This window comes from Meles meles, chromosome X (genome assembly GCF_922984935.1).
Source record: "Meles meles chromosome X, mMelMel3.1 paternal haplotype, whole genome shotgun sequence".
Classification (NCBI taxonomy): Eukaryota; Metazoa; Chordata; class Mammalia; order Carnivora; family Mustelidae; genus Meles; species Meles meles.
In genome coordinates, this window is record NC_060087.1 from 94955274 (window position 1) to 94971349 (window position 16076).

A 16076-nucleotide genomic window follows, 5' to 3' on the forward strand; every position below is an offset into this window, starting at 1 on the left:
AATCCACATGGACGGCCATGACAGTTCATTGAGACAGTGGCCAGAAATAACACCACTCCTTGACATCCGTTATTGTCCTTCATTCTTCTTTACTAAATACCCTCAGCTCTTGTCTCTGAGCTTCTAATTCTCAACTGCAATTTGGGGATGCACCCAAGGAGACTTTGCGCCCTTTGACTTATCTTTCTCCTTTCCCTCCTCAGAACTACTCTCTTCTCTCACTGTGGTGACTTTTATTTCCTCCGAGTCCAAATCCTTTCATTCCTTTTTTTCTCATTGTATAGGGCAGTTTTTTCTCTATATAACAAGGTACATCGAGGACTTCTCAGTCTCCTAGGCCATTTTATCAATCTTATCAATAAAACACAAGATAATATTTAGCATTTGTTCAGTGTCTGATAAGCCAGCACTCACTGTGCGTGCACACACACACACCAACCCCCCCCCCCAATACAGTCTCTTTTAGTTGTATTTTCATTTCCAATGAAGAAAGAGAGGCTCCAGTTGGAGATAGTAAAGTCAGGATTTGAAAACACATCTCTCTGATTCCAAATCCTATGTGTGTTTCAGTTTGTTTTTGTTTTTTGCTCCACCTCTCTTGCTTTTATAAATGAATTGCTTCTGGGACTCCTTCCTATGTCCTATGACAACTTTCTGATGGAGGAAAGAAGGGGACAGAAAAGAAAAAAGAGAGGAATAAGACAAGGTAGAAATAGACACCAGAGCTTAGAGCTTACATATATTTACCAGACTTTTATTCTATTTACCTAGTTCAGATTAGAAAGGAAGACATTAGGAGAAGGAAGGGAAAAATGCAGGGGGGTGGGGAATCAAAGGGGAAGACAAACCATGAGAGACTATAGACTCTGGGAATCAAACTGAGGCTTTAGAGGAGGTGGGTGGGGGGATGGGTGAGCCCAGTGATGGGTATTAAGGAGGGCACATATTGTATGGATCACTGGGTGTTATATGCAAACAATGAATCAGGGAACACATCAAAATTCAATGGCGTACTGTATGGTAACTGACATAACATAATAAAAAAAAAGATTAGAAAGTATTTAACAAGAAGCTTCTTTTATTTGCCAAAATGACTGGGTATGATAGACAATGTCATGAAACAGTAGCAGACAGAGCAGCCAGCATGGCATGTAAGTTCCGTCACACCATTACTCCCCTCAGCTGCTGCCCTCAAATATGCAGCACAATAGCCAGGCTTGGCTTGGCATACAGCCTTGTTTCCCTAGCTTCTCTGAATCGTTATGCCTGCCCTTGCCCCAGTGCTCATCTTCAAAACCTTGGCTCTGTCAGAATGGAGCAAGACGAACCCAAATAAAAGATGGCTGGTCAGGTAACTAGGCCGACATACCTATTCACAGGGATTTATGTGTATGGTAGAAAATGAGTTCCCAGGAGTGAGGAATAAGACAGGTAGAGTTAGTTCCCAAAGAACAAGGAGAGAGTCTAATTTCTGGCATGGGCAGCCAAGGACAGAGTATGGTCACCAGGCAAGCAGAGTTGATCCTGAGCTCCTAGACTATGGATTCCCTTGCCTGGAGGCTGAATTGATCCCTGGAAATTGGGATGCAGCTGTGTGTAAGGTGGGTATAAGTAGTCCAGGTGTGGCAATTATAGAACTGTCTGGGCAGTGAGTTAAACAAGTCATTATACTTTATGGATTCAAGTTTGGATGGCCAGAGTGGCACAGAAAAGAAAGGGAGGCGGGGCTTGGCATCTGCTTTTTACCCAGCCTTTGCCGGGAGACCAAATCGATAACGCTCATTCACTTAGCTCTGGCTTTTCCTCCTATTCTAATCCCAAAACTTGACCTCAACTCAAAATCAAACCTATTGGTTTTGGTTGGATGTAATTTTGAAACATTGTTCACTAAAAATACCACCAGTCTAAAAAAAAAAAAAAAAAAAAAAGCCATGACAATAATTTAAGAGCCATCTTAACAATTGCAGTTGTATTTCTACAATTGTTTTCAAACCATTTTACCATATATGAGTTCACATGATTCTCCTGATAAACCCAAGAAATGATGGCCAGGAATTAGTGGTCTCCTTTTAATCACAAGAATAGAGAGGTTCAGAGACAGTAGGACTTGCTTAAAGGGGAAAAATTGCTTATCTTCAATGGATGATGGCCTCTGGGGTCTCGACATCATATGCCTCCCACTGTGACCTTGTAGTGATTGGTTCTCTGTCTTGTCTGCTCTCATTCCCTAATGCCTTGCAGAAAGAGATCTCAATACATAATAATTCAGCCACTTCCTCATTTTCCTCATATTGAGATGCTCTAAATGTTCTTTCATTCCAGTTCAAACACACCCTGTTTTCTCCCTACATATACAGGGAGTTTTACTGGAAAGCCATCCAAGTAGAACCAAGGTGGTTTCAACTTACTTTGAACAAGGCCAAGAGACAGAGCCTGTGGTTTTTACACATTCATTCAAAAGACACGCTTGGTATGGGTGTCTGGACTGGTTTGGCTAATTGTTTCTGCTCAGTGGAAAAACTGTGCCCCTATCCCCAGACCCATCCACAAGGGATGCCCAGAACTGAGGGCACAGGAATAGTTCCTCATGGATCCCAGCAGAGGGCTGGTTCCCTGGACAAATTAAGTCATAGGTTGTGAGATACTGTCAATTCGGAAGCTGGAAGTGGAATTCTAAATCTATTTCCTATAGAGTCTTGGGCAGCATACAGCTTTGAATCTTCTAAATCAGGAGAGAAGAATTTGCAAAACAAATATGGACACCCATTCCTGCAATATTTTGACACAGATCAATGTCCCACAAGAAGAGGACATCTGTAAGGAGGCTGCTGGAGTGCCAGGATTATTTCCTCTGAGTTGATAATGCTGACAACATTTGTTTCCTGTTGAAGGTGGTTTTGCTAAGAGCACGGCAGAGTGAGCCTGCTGTCTATGCTCACTACTGTTTTCATGGGGTAGAAACTAGAAAACACAGCACAGCTCTTAATCTGCAAAAAGAACACATGGTTTTGGAGTCAGTCAAGGTTCTAAATCATGGCTCAGCCTGGATATGTGTGATTTCTGGTGTTCCCTAACCTCTGTAGGTCCCCGTTGCCACATCTGTAACATTTGAATGAAAAGACTGCTTAACTCAGTCATTGTTGTTTTGAGGATTACACGGCAGACTATACATGAAATCCTTAGCTAAGTGCCTTAGCGCATAGAAAAGGCTTCATAATGACATCTTCTTTTCTTAATACTGCCACAACTAGAAATGGAAGGACATGAATAACTATGCAACCTATAAGCACTGAGTAAGGGAACCCCCTTTTACAAGGGATGATTTATCAATCTCTACGGACAGAGGACTTTCTTTGTCTGGCAAGTCAGGCATTAGAGGACTGAAGTTTTTCCCAAGTGAAGCCCATTGCTTTTTAGTTTCTGCATTTTATTGCATTTTAATTATCCTGAAAACATTGTCCTTGCACTCAGCCCCCTGCATTTCTCTTTTTACTCTCTCAGCCATTACCATGGAGGTGATCCATGCATGCTGTGTGCAGCCACTGAAGGCTCTGCAGCAGTGGGGGGAGGGGGAGTTGTCACATGATGGGAATGCATTTTAGGGTGAGAATATGGCGGCACCACACCAGATGCATAAAGGGACCAAGATTTGAAATAGAGATGCTACTTCAGAGTCTGTGGAGTAAACCTGGTGTCAGGTGATGAGGGGAAGGAAGGAATTCCCGTGTGAGTGATGTGGAGATGTTTCAAAGTTTCCACAACAGGAGCGTATGGTGGACTTGAAGGAGTAAAACATAGAAAGAATCTAAGATAACGTAAAGACGTTGGACCCAGGGAAGAGAATAGAATTTATTCTATTGTCAGGCAGGGAGTTGGGGGAGGAAATGTTTTTGGTTTTTAGACACATTGTATTTGGTACGCGTAAGTAGGATTGTCTGGAAGGCATTCATGGGATTAACATCTGGAAGGAAGGTTGGGGCTAAAGATTTAGATTTAACAGCAGCCTCCCTATGCCATCATATGCTATATTTATCACCTTCCCTGCTCTTTTGTTCATGCTTTAACCCCCTGTCAGAAATAATCCATTTCCTTACCAATTGAAATAACCCTCCTACAAGCCCCAGTTTTTCTAGGAAGACTTCCCTTAGCCTTACCACCCTCATCTCCCATTCACTGGGCACTTAAACAAACCATTACTATTAATTCCCATTCAGTACCATGGTGCAATGGTTAAACTATGGACTGTGGAGCCAAATTGCCTAGGTTCAAACCCCAGCTCTCTCACACATTAGCTGTATGGTCTTGGGCAGGTCACTTAGCTTTCATGTGCTCTAGCTTTTTCAGCTGCAAAATGTGGGTAATTGTGCCTACCTCGCAAGGTTGTTGTAAAGATTAAATTGGCTAATACGTATAAAGTGGTGAGAACAGTTGCTTGGCTCATAAGTACTATATAAGTATTTGTAAGTAAATTTTTTATCAAATTTATGTATCTCCTGGTTCTCCAATTCTTAGTGACAGGGAATTTGTCTTACTCCTTTTCCCTGTAGCACCTAGCACTACTAGGTATCCCACCCAAACTCTAGAGATTCAGTCATATTTAAACACAAGTCCCAGACTGTAGCAGGTTGATAGAACCCCTACTATAGGGAGATGGGTCAACACCACCACATACCATGCCCCACAGTGTGCTCAGAGACCTCCATTATATCGCTTGCTTCCACAATTTCCTAAGTGGTTCTTCAATGATGATGGAAATGTTGCCTTAGACATAAGGCAGTTCTTTTACTGAAACTAGACATTAACTGTGGTTTTAGAAAGAATCAGAGTGGGCGAGGGGCAAGAGATCCTTTTCTCTTCCCACAGTTTTGCCAAGGGCACCACTTCCCCTTAGAGTGACAGTAGGGGAGGTGATGGAAATCTAGGACCAGGCACTGGAAACAGAGGTGCCTAATTCCTTATAGCTATGCTTGATGAAGCAAAAAGAGTGACACCGAGCCCACTCCACTACCCAGCTTCCCCACAACCCTTGCCTGAAGGTGAAGGAAGGTGGAAGGAAGCAGAGAAGCAAGGACCAGCCAACAGAGACCTTTCTATTTACAACTCTGCAGTTTCCAAACCTTGCCTTAAGGACAGTGTGAGGATTGCCTGCCTGGAAGTCAGGACAGCTGGACTCTAGCTCTTGGGTACCAAGTGGTTGCATGGCATTGAGAAGACTACAAGATACTGAACATCTTTCCATCTTAGTCTCCCAGTCTAATTTTCCTTTCCCAACCTCATCCATGGTGCTATTATGCATGATGACGGAGGTGACAGACCCGGAAGTATTTTGCAAAGTGCAGAGCATCTCATCTACGTCAAAGATTATTACCTTGAGCCTCTCTTAGACAAAGAGGAAATTTATTGTGCTGTCTCGTACACTAGCTACTAGTCACATGTTGCTTTTGAGCATCTGAAGCAGGACTAGCCAGAATTGAGATGTGTACTCAGTATAAGATACAACCTGATTTTTAAAGAATGGAAAATATCTCCTTAGATTTGTTTTTACTTTGATTGCATGTTGAAATGATAATATTTTAGATATATTGAGTTGAATAAAATATATTATCAAAACAGATTTCACCTGTTTCTTTGACCTTTTTAACTCTGGCTATTAGAAAATTGAAAATGATCTACAAGGCTCACATTATATTTCTACTGGACAGAGTTGATCTAGATGGCCACATTCAGGAAGGGCAGAACAGCCAGGTCCCTCTTTAGGCAATTCAAAGCAGCCTCCTGGGTTCAGAAGAGAAATACTCCTGGATACAATTCTCCCATGGACACACACACACACACACACACACACACACACACACACCCCGCTGCTTCACTGCTGTTTTGTGTCCCTTGACCTCCCCTTACAAAGGCTGTATATTTTGGTAGCGAATCCATTCTTTCTTGGGGCTTTGGGAATAGGGAAGATTTGACTTTCAGAACTAGGTATGCATAGGTTGGGGGAAGGATGGTGGGGAATATTGAATTGCTACAACAATGACTTACTGCTAAACAACAGCGAACTAATTATCACGTTACAATTCTCTCAGCTTACCAGCATTGGTAATTAGCTTCCTTGGAGGCTCCTTCAGGAAAAAAAAAAAAAAAAGGCGGGGCGGGGCGGGGGGGGGGGGGGAGAGAAAGAAAGAAAAAGAAAAGATTCCTTCCCAGCAACTAGCTACTTTGTCCTTTTAATTCAATTCAGTTCAACTGGGGGTAGTTGCAAAAAAGGAAAAGTTAACACGTTCACGGCTGAAATGGAAACAGCAAAAGACGTCCCAGAAAGGTCTTCCTGCAGCTCTCAGGCTGGGCTTGTCTTTTTGCCCACCAAAATGGCAACTCCTGGGTTAATCCAAATGGGGACACTATACAAGCTTTCTTCAAACCCCCCAAAGGAGACCTCTGGGCTCAGATTTGATCTGCCTACCACAGTTCCCTGTCCTACTTTAAAGGCAGACATGGCTAATGGGACTTGGATTCTAAGAGTCCATCATCTCTGCCCAGAGAGAATGAGAGCTCCTTCTAGCAATATTGTATAGACAACCGAATCCTTCCTTAACTCACGTGTAGGGCTTAGCAACAGACAGATTCCATTTGGGGTGCCCTCAGTATTGGCAGGAGTGGGAATTGAACTCAAAGGGAATAAAGTATACAGAGTTTGATTTATTCATGGGAAGAACAGGAAAAGAAAGATAACTTAAGGACCAAGGAATCAAATGATGATGCAAATTACAGACCAGATCACATCAATTTACTAAACCTCAAGGCAAACCGAACCCAGATATTAACTGAACCATGAATTGGATCAAATGTACACTCATATATATGGACAGATGTGTAACTGACTCATTGCTCTTATTCATTCACTAGTATTCTCTTCGGAAAGATTTGTTTTATTTTATAGCTTTAAATAAATATTTGCTTTCTCCCAATTCCATTGCTCTGTTCTTCTTAAAAAATATCTGAAAATCTAGCAAACTTGTTCAAACCAGAATCAAACCTATGTATTTTCTAATGAACTAGAACATCAAAACATTCCTTTAGCTGAACCTGAACTGAGCCAATGTTTCATTTGGTTTGAGTCCCTGCTGCAAAGGAACATTTTTGGCTGTCATTTGCCTTCAAAGGAAGGTAGTTAAAATTCCCTGGAAATGGCCTATCTTCCTCAACCTTGGGTTACTCAGGTTGAATGTAAAAAATGTGAATCCATCCCACAAGTCCCAGATCCAAGACAGACAAACCCAGGATGGAAACAGGGCGGCACTGCCATGTCCTAGAAAAGAACAGAGAATTTCAGCCCCACTCCACACCATTATTCTTCGGTTAAATGTGTATTAACCCGCCTACATCCCTTGCTGAGAGCTCAGGAATACCTTAAACTTCCTGATGCAAAATTATGCATTGTCTATAGCTCATCCTTCTAGCTATTCAATTCTGATTCCATGGAAGCTATTGCACAACTTTAGAAATTGGAAATAACTGATAATACTGGAAAATGATTTTTGCCTATTAGACATGCGAATTCTGTCTTAACCAAATAGGAAACCAAGTCTTAGACAAGGTAAGAAATTTGTCCCAAGTAAAAAAGCTGGGAAATGATATCACTGGGCCTTCCTACACAGAGGCCTCTCTCTCCTCTTCCATATACTCTCCCCCTCCACTTTGCAGCTTGGAATGGTCCTGAGTGACGTGGTGGTGGGAAGGGGAAAATGGGTATGTCAAATCCAAACCTTACCTAAAGTACTGTTTTGCCTGAGATCAGCTTTGCCTTTGTGGAATGTTCACTAAATGGATGGCCTGGACATGGCTCTAAACTGCCATGGAATGGACAAGGTCATGTTATAAAAATCCTTTTACGCATTGGGCCTGAAATCATGCGGAAGATCTAGACACATCATCTGTGATGAGCTCAAACATTCTGGAAATTGCCATTAAGGCTGGTTAGACTAGAGTTTGGCTTCATTTCTGTTCATGAACTATCTGAAATAAAGATTTACATTCTTGGGTGCCTGGGTGGCTCAGTAGGTTAAAGCCTCTGCCTTCGGCTCAGGTCATGATCTCAGGGTCCTGGGATCGAGCCTCGCATTGGGCTCTCTGCTCAGCAGGGAGCCTGCTTCTTCCCTCTCTCTCTGCCTGCCTCTCTGCCTACTTGTGATCTCTCTCTATCAAATAAATAAAATATTTTAAAAAAATAAAGATTTACATTCTCTCTCAGGAGAATACCACTGTAGATTTTTTTGCTGACAGGGAGCAAGAGCTGTTTGTGGTTCTTGTATCTACCAAGTCAAGTCTCCTTTCCCTGCCTCAAATTGGGTTACTCTTTTTTTTTTTTTTAAAGATTTACTTATTTGACAGATAGAGATTACAAGTAGGCAGAGAGGCAGGCAGAGAGAGAGAGAGGAGGAAGCAGGCTCCCAGCCAAGCAGAGAGCCCGATGCGGGGCTCGATCCCAGGACCCTGGGATCATGACCTGAGCTGAAGGCACAGGCTTTAACCCGCTGAGCCCAAATTGGGTTACTCTTTTTATCTTGCGTGTGTGAGTCTCTACTCATTCCTTCTTTTTAGCAAGGGAGTTCTGAAGGAGCAAAACCAGATCTTGCCTGCCTTTGTCTGGGTTGGAATCTATTATAACTCCTTTTAATTTGACAATTATTCATTGAGTCCTAATGTATTCTTCTTGGTCTCTAGTATCTTAGAGTCAGTGAGGTGCATAATTTCTAGAAGGGAAATTCTGCAGGCAGTGCTGATGATCAATAACTTGACATATGTTTAAGCTGTGTTTAATTACAGGTGGTTGTGTTCACATGTGCTGGATAACCCACCTGGATACAGTCTGCAGAGAATCTATTGACTTCAAGCTGCTGCTGCCTTAGCATTTTTTTTTTAAGATTTTATTTATTTACTTGACAGACAGAGATCACAAGTAGGCGGAGAGGCAGGCAGAGAGAGAGAGAGGAGGAAGAAGGCTCCCTGCAGAGCAGAGAGCCCGATGCAGGGCTCGATCCCAGGACCCCGGGAATCGTGACCCGAGATGAAGGCAGAGGCCCCAACCCACTGAGCCACCCAGACGCCCCCGCCTTAGCATTTTTAACTAATAGGTTATGTGGTGGTTTAAAAATAGGTCCACAAATTGTTGGCAGTCTAAAAACAAGTCCACCTTCCCTCAAGAGGTGAAGACTGATTCTTCTTTCCTTGACTATGGGCCAGACTTAATGACTGCTTTTAATGAATAGACTAAAACAGAAGTGATAGTATGTGGCCTTGGAAACTAGATCATGAAAGGTACTACATCTTCCTTGTTCACTCTCCTGAATCACTCTCTGGGAGAAGATCCTGCTCACGGCTATCTTGGAAGCAGATCCTTCAGTCCCCATTGAACCTTTAGATGACTGCGGCCCCCACTGACACTTTGACCTCAACTATATGACAGGTCCTGAGCCAGAGGGAACCACAGAGTTAAGCAATCCAAAATTCCTAACCCACAGAAATGATAAAATAATAAATGTTTGTTGTCTTAAGCCATTATGTTTGGGGGTAATTTGTTTCATAGCAAGAGATAAATAATATAGATTAAAAATCCCAGGAGTGGTCAGTGATATTTCTGAAAAAAATGACTGGTTAGGCAGTTATTGCCAGAGTTTATGAATCTTGACCAAGTGTTTAAAGTCTATTCTTTTTTTTGCAAAGCCCTGCCTAGAATTTGTACAAATAATTTCATTTTTAACCCAAGTGTTAAAACCTAGGTCTTCATAGTGTAACCCATATAAATTTGCTTAGATAGATTCATGTGTTGTTTTGTACACTTCACCAAAATATCACCAAACACATGCACTTTTGTTCCTTTAGCAAATATTCCCTAAAAGCTAATTAAGTCTCTAGCACCACGCTGGGTGAACTAGGCACTGTTACACATCTCTTCATTCACAAACATTATTTGAGCATCGGCTAGGACCCAGGCACTGTGCTTAGCACTGAGGATACAAAATGAACATGACAACTTGCCCTTGAGGGGACCAGTATTTAGTCAGGGGGAGGGGGTAGTAGACAGGTAAATACAGACTTTACAACACAGTGGTGAATATTACCCCAGATACATGAAGAACATGCTCTGATAGTACAGACAGAGAATGGGAACTATTTCTATTTGACGTGTTGAATGATGAACAGGTACATTTTCAAGCAGAGAGGAGTGGTCAGCTCAAGGGACGGCATTCCAGGAGCAGGGAAATGGGATGAGCAAAGACACGGAAGTATGAAAATCTCAAGCTGCCTCTTCACAGTTTAGTTCCTTCTGCCCAAGGGAAAAAAAATATGGCTGGTGCTGTGCATGTTCCTTGCAGCATGAGGCCAGCAGGACAGGCTGTTTTTCTAGGCCACGAGCATTTCAAAGCGAACAGGCTGCTCAAACTGTCTCAAACCAAAGAAGAGAGAAGGGGCATTTGTGCTCTCTGCCCCAAAGCTCCCAGACTCCCAGGCTAGAAGAATTTTCATGGTCAGTCAAGCCTTGGGGTGAGGGATGTGAGTCTTCTGGACTGTACAATTGACTTCCCATGAAGAACTCACACTGTCTGTCCCTGACTTTACTAAGTTTCTAAATTTGAACTTCTATGGCCTTTCACCTTTCAGATCAATGTCACTCAAACCATGGGTGCAAGCTTTTGCACCCGAACTTAAAAGAACACACTGCTGCTTTTCTTTAAAAAAAAAAAAAAATCGTGCTAAAAAAAAAGAGTCAGCTGAAGTAAATGTTTGCTTAGTGGCATAATTTGCATTTGGCACAAGCTTCTAATCTTGTCACAGACTGATAAATAGTTCATGCATTGGCAGTGATCCATAGACCACATTTTATTTTTGATCACTCACTATCCACTAATTAAAATCCTGTGTGACAAATCTCTGTGTTTCCTTTCAGAACCTGGCCTATGTAATTTTTTTTTCTCATTGTGAGAATGATGCAAATGATTTCTTTTCTCTTTTTGTTTTGACTTCTACAAGGTTCAAAGTCAAATTTGAAGCTCAAGTGCGTCAACTCTGTTGACACTTCGGGGTGGCAATTTTTTTTTACATTTTTGTTTTGGATTTTGATTTTCTATTTCAAGTTTATGCTTGATTTGATTATTTCCTTGACTCTGCTTTTGTGGGTTGATGTTGAAGATGATGACTATGAAAACAAATATGACAATAAGCATTACAGCAAGCATGACAAAAAGGCCAGATTTCTGGTCTGAACCCATCTGAGTAGAATTGGGGGTCATAGCTGTGTCTCCATGACTCCAAACAAGTTTGGCTGGATAGTCTCTGAACTGAGAGAGCTGGTATCATGGAGACACAGTGGTGTTCATGAGGAACTCATTCCCCTGCATGCAGAGGGTTGTGGGGCCTCCATAAATGAAGTCAGCGTGCACAGTTAGGAGAAGAGCACTCACCGTCTTGGTCGTTACCTGAGTCAGCTGGAGACTTGCTCCGGCGCATAGGGCCGGGGCTCTTAGCTGAACTCTTCTGAGGCGTTGGAGATGCCTTTGGGCCAGCTGTGGCCGATGGGTTTCCCTTCATGACTCGGCATTCTGGTAGAAAAGAACAGACGGTGCAGTAAAGCCAGGGGAGAAAGGAGCCTTTGGCATATTACCAACTTCTGGAAACTAGAAAAACCACCATGGGCCAAAGTACCCAATGGTTCAGGACTACGAGGTGGTCCTCATTGTTGGTAGGAATGATGGCCCTGAGCGGGGAGGCATGTGAGAAACTTTCAGAATTCATCTGGGCCAAGCGAGGTGTTTAAATCCCTGGATTATGGAAACAAGGGAAGAAGTTGAAAAGCAGGTTGGGTGGGTTATTAAATAGTCAACTCAATCATTTGTGGGCACCCCGGCCACGTCTCAGAATAGCACCTGTTGACATAATGAATTAATTTCCTTGAAGAAGAGATTGACAGCTCTGAGGCTGCAGCCACACAGATGAAATATTCATGAATAATTTAAAGGAAGAAGGGGGAGTTACCATTTACTGTTCATTACATGCCATGTATTGTAATAGGCATATTAGGGATGTCATGTCACTTTATATATAGGCACTAACATCACCACCACCATGCATTTGAAGACCTCTTTTTGATTTTCAATGTGCATGATCATAAATCCCTGTGCTGGTTTAATAAATCAAAGATCCAGCAGTGACTCTGTCGCTCAGAGTTTACAGAAAGCTCTTGGGTGTGTAGGGGCATCTGCCAAATGTTTCTGCAACTTGCCTCAACTTCAGTCTGCCATGCTTGGGGCACCTTTCCTATGCAGGTCACTCAGAGTCCTTACTGTGGCAATTTGGGGACACTGATCGTGCTAATGCATTAGGAGAATTATCATACTTGCTTTGCTAATGAGACTATAAAAAGAGTGTAAGCCTCTTGCTTAGGGCCATGAAGCAAGGAAACAGCAGAACTAGGACTAGCAACCAAGTCTCCCAAGTCCCAATCTAGTGTTCTTTCCAGTGTAGTTTTTCCGGTCTTGTGCCATGATGCTCAACATGGAACCACACGGCTAGGTAGAGGACAGTCTTTTCTTTGGACACTTCCTTGTCACCTCCTACTTAAAGATTTATTGAAATATTAATTACCCACAAAGATTAGTGGATCCTTTCTGGCAAAGTGAGTTTTTTGGGGGAAATGAAGTTCAGTAGAAAGCTCATTTTTGTTTATTTTACTTCTTGTTTTGGTTGATGAACTTCAGTGATCACTGTCCAGAGCTGGAGATATAAAAGGTATAGGAAATGGGAGATAGCCTGGGATTTGTTTAGCTGTTTTATGGCTATTTGTCTCTTCTCAAAGTGAACACAGCAGAAATGCCACCTCTGTCAGGGTCCTTGTCACTCGAGCTGTTGGTAAAGTCTATATTAATACAATTCAGTTTGTTTTCCTCACATGTTACGCCTCATAATTGGGAAAGATGTTTTGAATGTGTCTTCCCATCAGGATCATATCCTAACCTTGTTGCTGTATGAGCTAATTCACCATTAACTTCCACATTGGAACTTGGACTCAAGCAAAGGGAGGTGGGCAGATGTTTACCTCCTTCCTGAGATTAACAACCTCTGGAATCTTGAGTCACAAAGCAGGGGGAATGGGGCAGCAAGCCAGAAAGCAGGAAGAGGGGAAAGATTTAAAACTAAGAACATCTTAGTGTTCTTAGTGGAAAATCTTAGTGGAAAATCTTTCTAAACTGGAACCATCAATATGAGCCAAGTCACTGGAGGATGTTGACTAGAAAAAAATTATACATATAATATCCAAGTTCTGACTCCAAATGTTCCTTCCCATAGTTTGATTGCACCTGTCAGCCCAGGTGACACAATATGTGGTTCGAGAAATATGGTCACTATTGGGGCTGAGAGTGAGTTTTATTGAGTTTGGAGGCTGGGAATCTGGGACATTCAGTCAACCTTTCACTTAGTGACTCATGCAGCCCAACATACAGGAGAATGAATAACAATATTTGCCCTTGAGGGTCTGTGCATGAATGTTCTCTGGGCCATATGAATGCATGGAAATACTAGGGGAGAGAAGGAGGGTGAACAATGGAACAACGAAGTCCAGTGGTTGTGCTTACCATTTTCATCCAGAGAAAAGTCATCCTGAGCATAGCGAAACTTTTCAGGACCACAGGCAATAAACACATCGTCATCACCAAAGAAATCATGGAGACAGGTTACCTGTGGAGAGAGCAGAGACATTGGATTTACATGTGATAATCTTGTGACAATAAACTTAATATCATTTTGGCGGGGGGGGAGGGGAGAAGCTTCACATCTAGGCCATCATCTTAAGCCCCAGGGATCTTCATTTTTCAAACTACCAGGCTCATGGTCTCCATCATAACCCCCAGTGAATAAAGATACAGAGGAATGCTATTGCCTTTCTGTGTTTCATATGTGGTAGTCTTGTTTCCACTGCATTAAGAATAACTTCAAGACTAGGGTGCCTGGGTGGCTCAGTCAGTTAAGCATCTGATCCTTGGTTTTGGCTCAGGTCATGATCTCAGGTTCATGAGATTGAACCCCAAGTCAGGCTCCATGCTGGGCACTGAGTCTGCTTAAGATTCTCTCTCCCTCTCCCTCTGTCCTTCCCCACTCATGTGTCTCCACTGAAGAAGAAGAACAACAACAACAAAAAATTCAAGACCATGTCCAAAGGGAATGTCTTTGCTTTTGAATAAAGGTTCACAAGTATCTGGCCCTGCAAATGTTACTTTTCTCAGAGCTTCAAAGACAGAGCTCCTAGCCCAACTCTGGGGCCAAATGTGTAAGCCAAGTCAGATGAGAAAGTTCTTCTGAGCCACATAGACAGACCCTGTGGCTGACCAAGATGTAGAAGTTCCTCTCTTCATCTCCATGAGTTTTGAAAGAAGGGTACCATTTCCTTACTGATTTGGACCCAGGAAATTGGAATTTTGCTAAAAATGGACCAAGAACATGGACGTGGCCCAGAATACCATTCCTCCCTCAAGAACAAGGAGGAAAGCTGTCCTGACCACTTAAAAATTAATCAAGAGCAATGAGTCCCCATAGGTTTGAGGCTCTGCTGGTAAAACCATGTTCCCAGGATCCTTCCTGCCCTATAGTACCCTATGCATTGCTGCTTCTCCACAACAGAGTGATAGTCTCCCTAACCCATTTTCTGTACAAAGAAATTAGGGTCCCTGGGAAAGTATGATGCTGCCTGCAGTCTCTCCACTTCTCAGCTTCCTAATTACATCTGATAATTAGTCCAGCACACCAGGGAAATCCCAGGAGAAACCATAGAGTCAAAGCTTCCCAATCCTTAACTTGAAAGTGTTCAAAGCTCCTAATTGTTCTAATCTACCCATTCAAGCTGCCAGCAATGGTTTTCCAAAGGCACAGTGCTCACAAACAATAACAGCTTTCTGGGGGCAGAGAGCAATATTTCACATTTGAAAAAATGTTTATATTAATAACATCATCCCCCACCCAGGGTCTATTCTATCCTTGCCCACCCAGCCAAGATGATTTCAAGATCTACACAAAGTGAGAGATGCTTAGATTATCCCCATTATCTCAGCCTCCCAATCATCCAGGAGATGCCAAGATAAGGGAGGGAGACTTGGAGGATTGCCAGTGTTGCTCCTATTAAGCCTCTTCCCAGCTCTGGGTCCTGACCTCATCAAACAGGCCAGCATCCCTCTTCAACTCACTTGTCCCTCACCCATTCATCCTGTGATCACGTAATGACAATTAAGAGCTACCACTAACTGAATGCTTATTCTGTGACAGGCAGTCTGCTAAGTACTTCCCAACCTTTCATCTCATTTTACTCTCACCCCAAATTCTAGAGGTCAATATTATTGTCATCACTGTCTCACAGATGAGAAAACTGAGGCCCAGAGACAATACATGGATGATTCAGGTGGAAAGTAATGAAGCTGAACAAAAGCAGATCCATACAACTCCAAAGACTGTGCTTTGGGCCATGCAGTAATACAAAGTACTCATGCATAGTTCAGGCACTGGAGACACAGATGTGTAAGACTCAGTCCATGACTTCATGGAGCTCACAGTCTGATGGAGTGAGATACTCAACAGAGTGCCATGAATGCTAGGATGTAACATCTCAATGTAGTGTCATGAATGCTAGGATAGGAGTATCTGTAGGTGTTGTGGGAACTTTAGTACCATATCCAAATTACACAGTCACTGGCTGGCACTGTTAGTTCAATCAGCATCCTCTATATTGCCCTGGTGGCAAATCCAATGACAGAAGTTATATGGCTTTGCACCCTGCTGCCGACTCCAACTGATATCTTGGACCTTGGCTCAAGGAAATCTGAAGCCCCTAATTCTGATACATTGTGTGTCTCCAAACTGTTAACCCCCTGGTGCCTCCTTGACCCTGAAGATCTCTGCAAAGTCCCCGTGCTCAAGGTTGGCCCTAGACCTGATTTAAGTTTTAGTTATGGGTTTAGGGAAACCTCATCCTTAAGTAGCCTCCAGGAAGTAGCACTTTGTTTCAAGACCTCCCTGTATTCTCATGAGTATTCCCC

General features: G+C 42.7%; 1 protein-coding gene across 1 annotated transcript in view; it reads right to left on the reverse strand.

The window, feature by feature from the left end:
- Positions 1–16076, reverse strand: part of DCX (doublecortin) — a 115035-nt gene that overhangs the window by 22089 nt on the left and 76870 nt on the right. The window contains exons 4-5 of the mRNA XM_045996547.1: positions 13629–13731; positions 11460–11597 (exon numbers count right to left, since the gene is read on the reverse strand). Coding sequence (XP_045852503.1) covers positions 11460–11597; positions 13629–13731 — 241 coding nt within the window. The remainder of the gene's footprint in view (positions 1–11459; positions 11598–13628; positions 13732–16076) is intronic.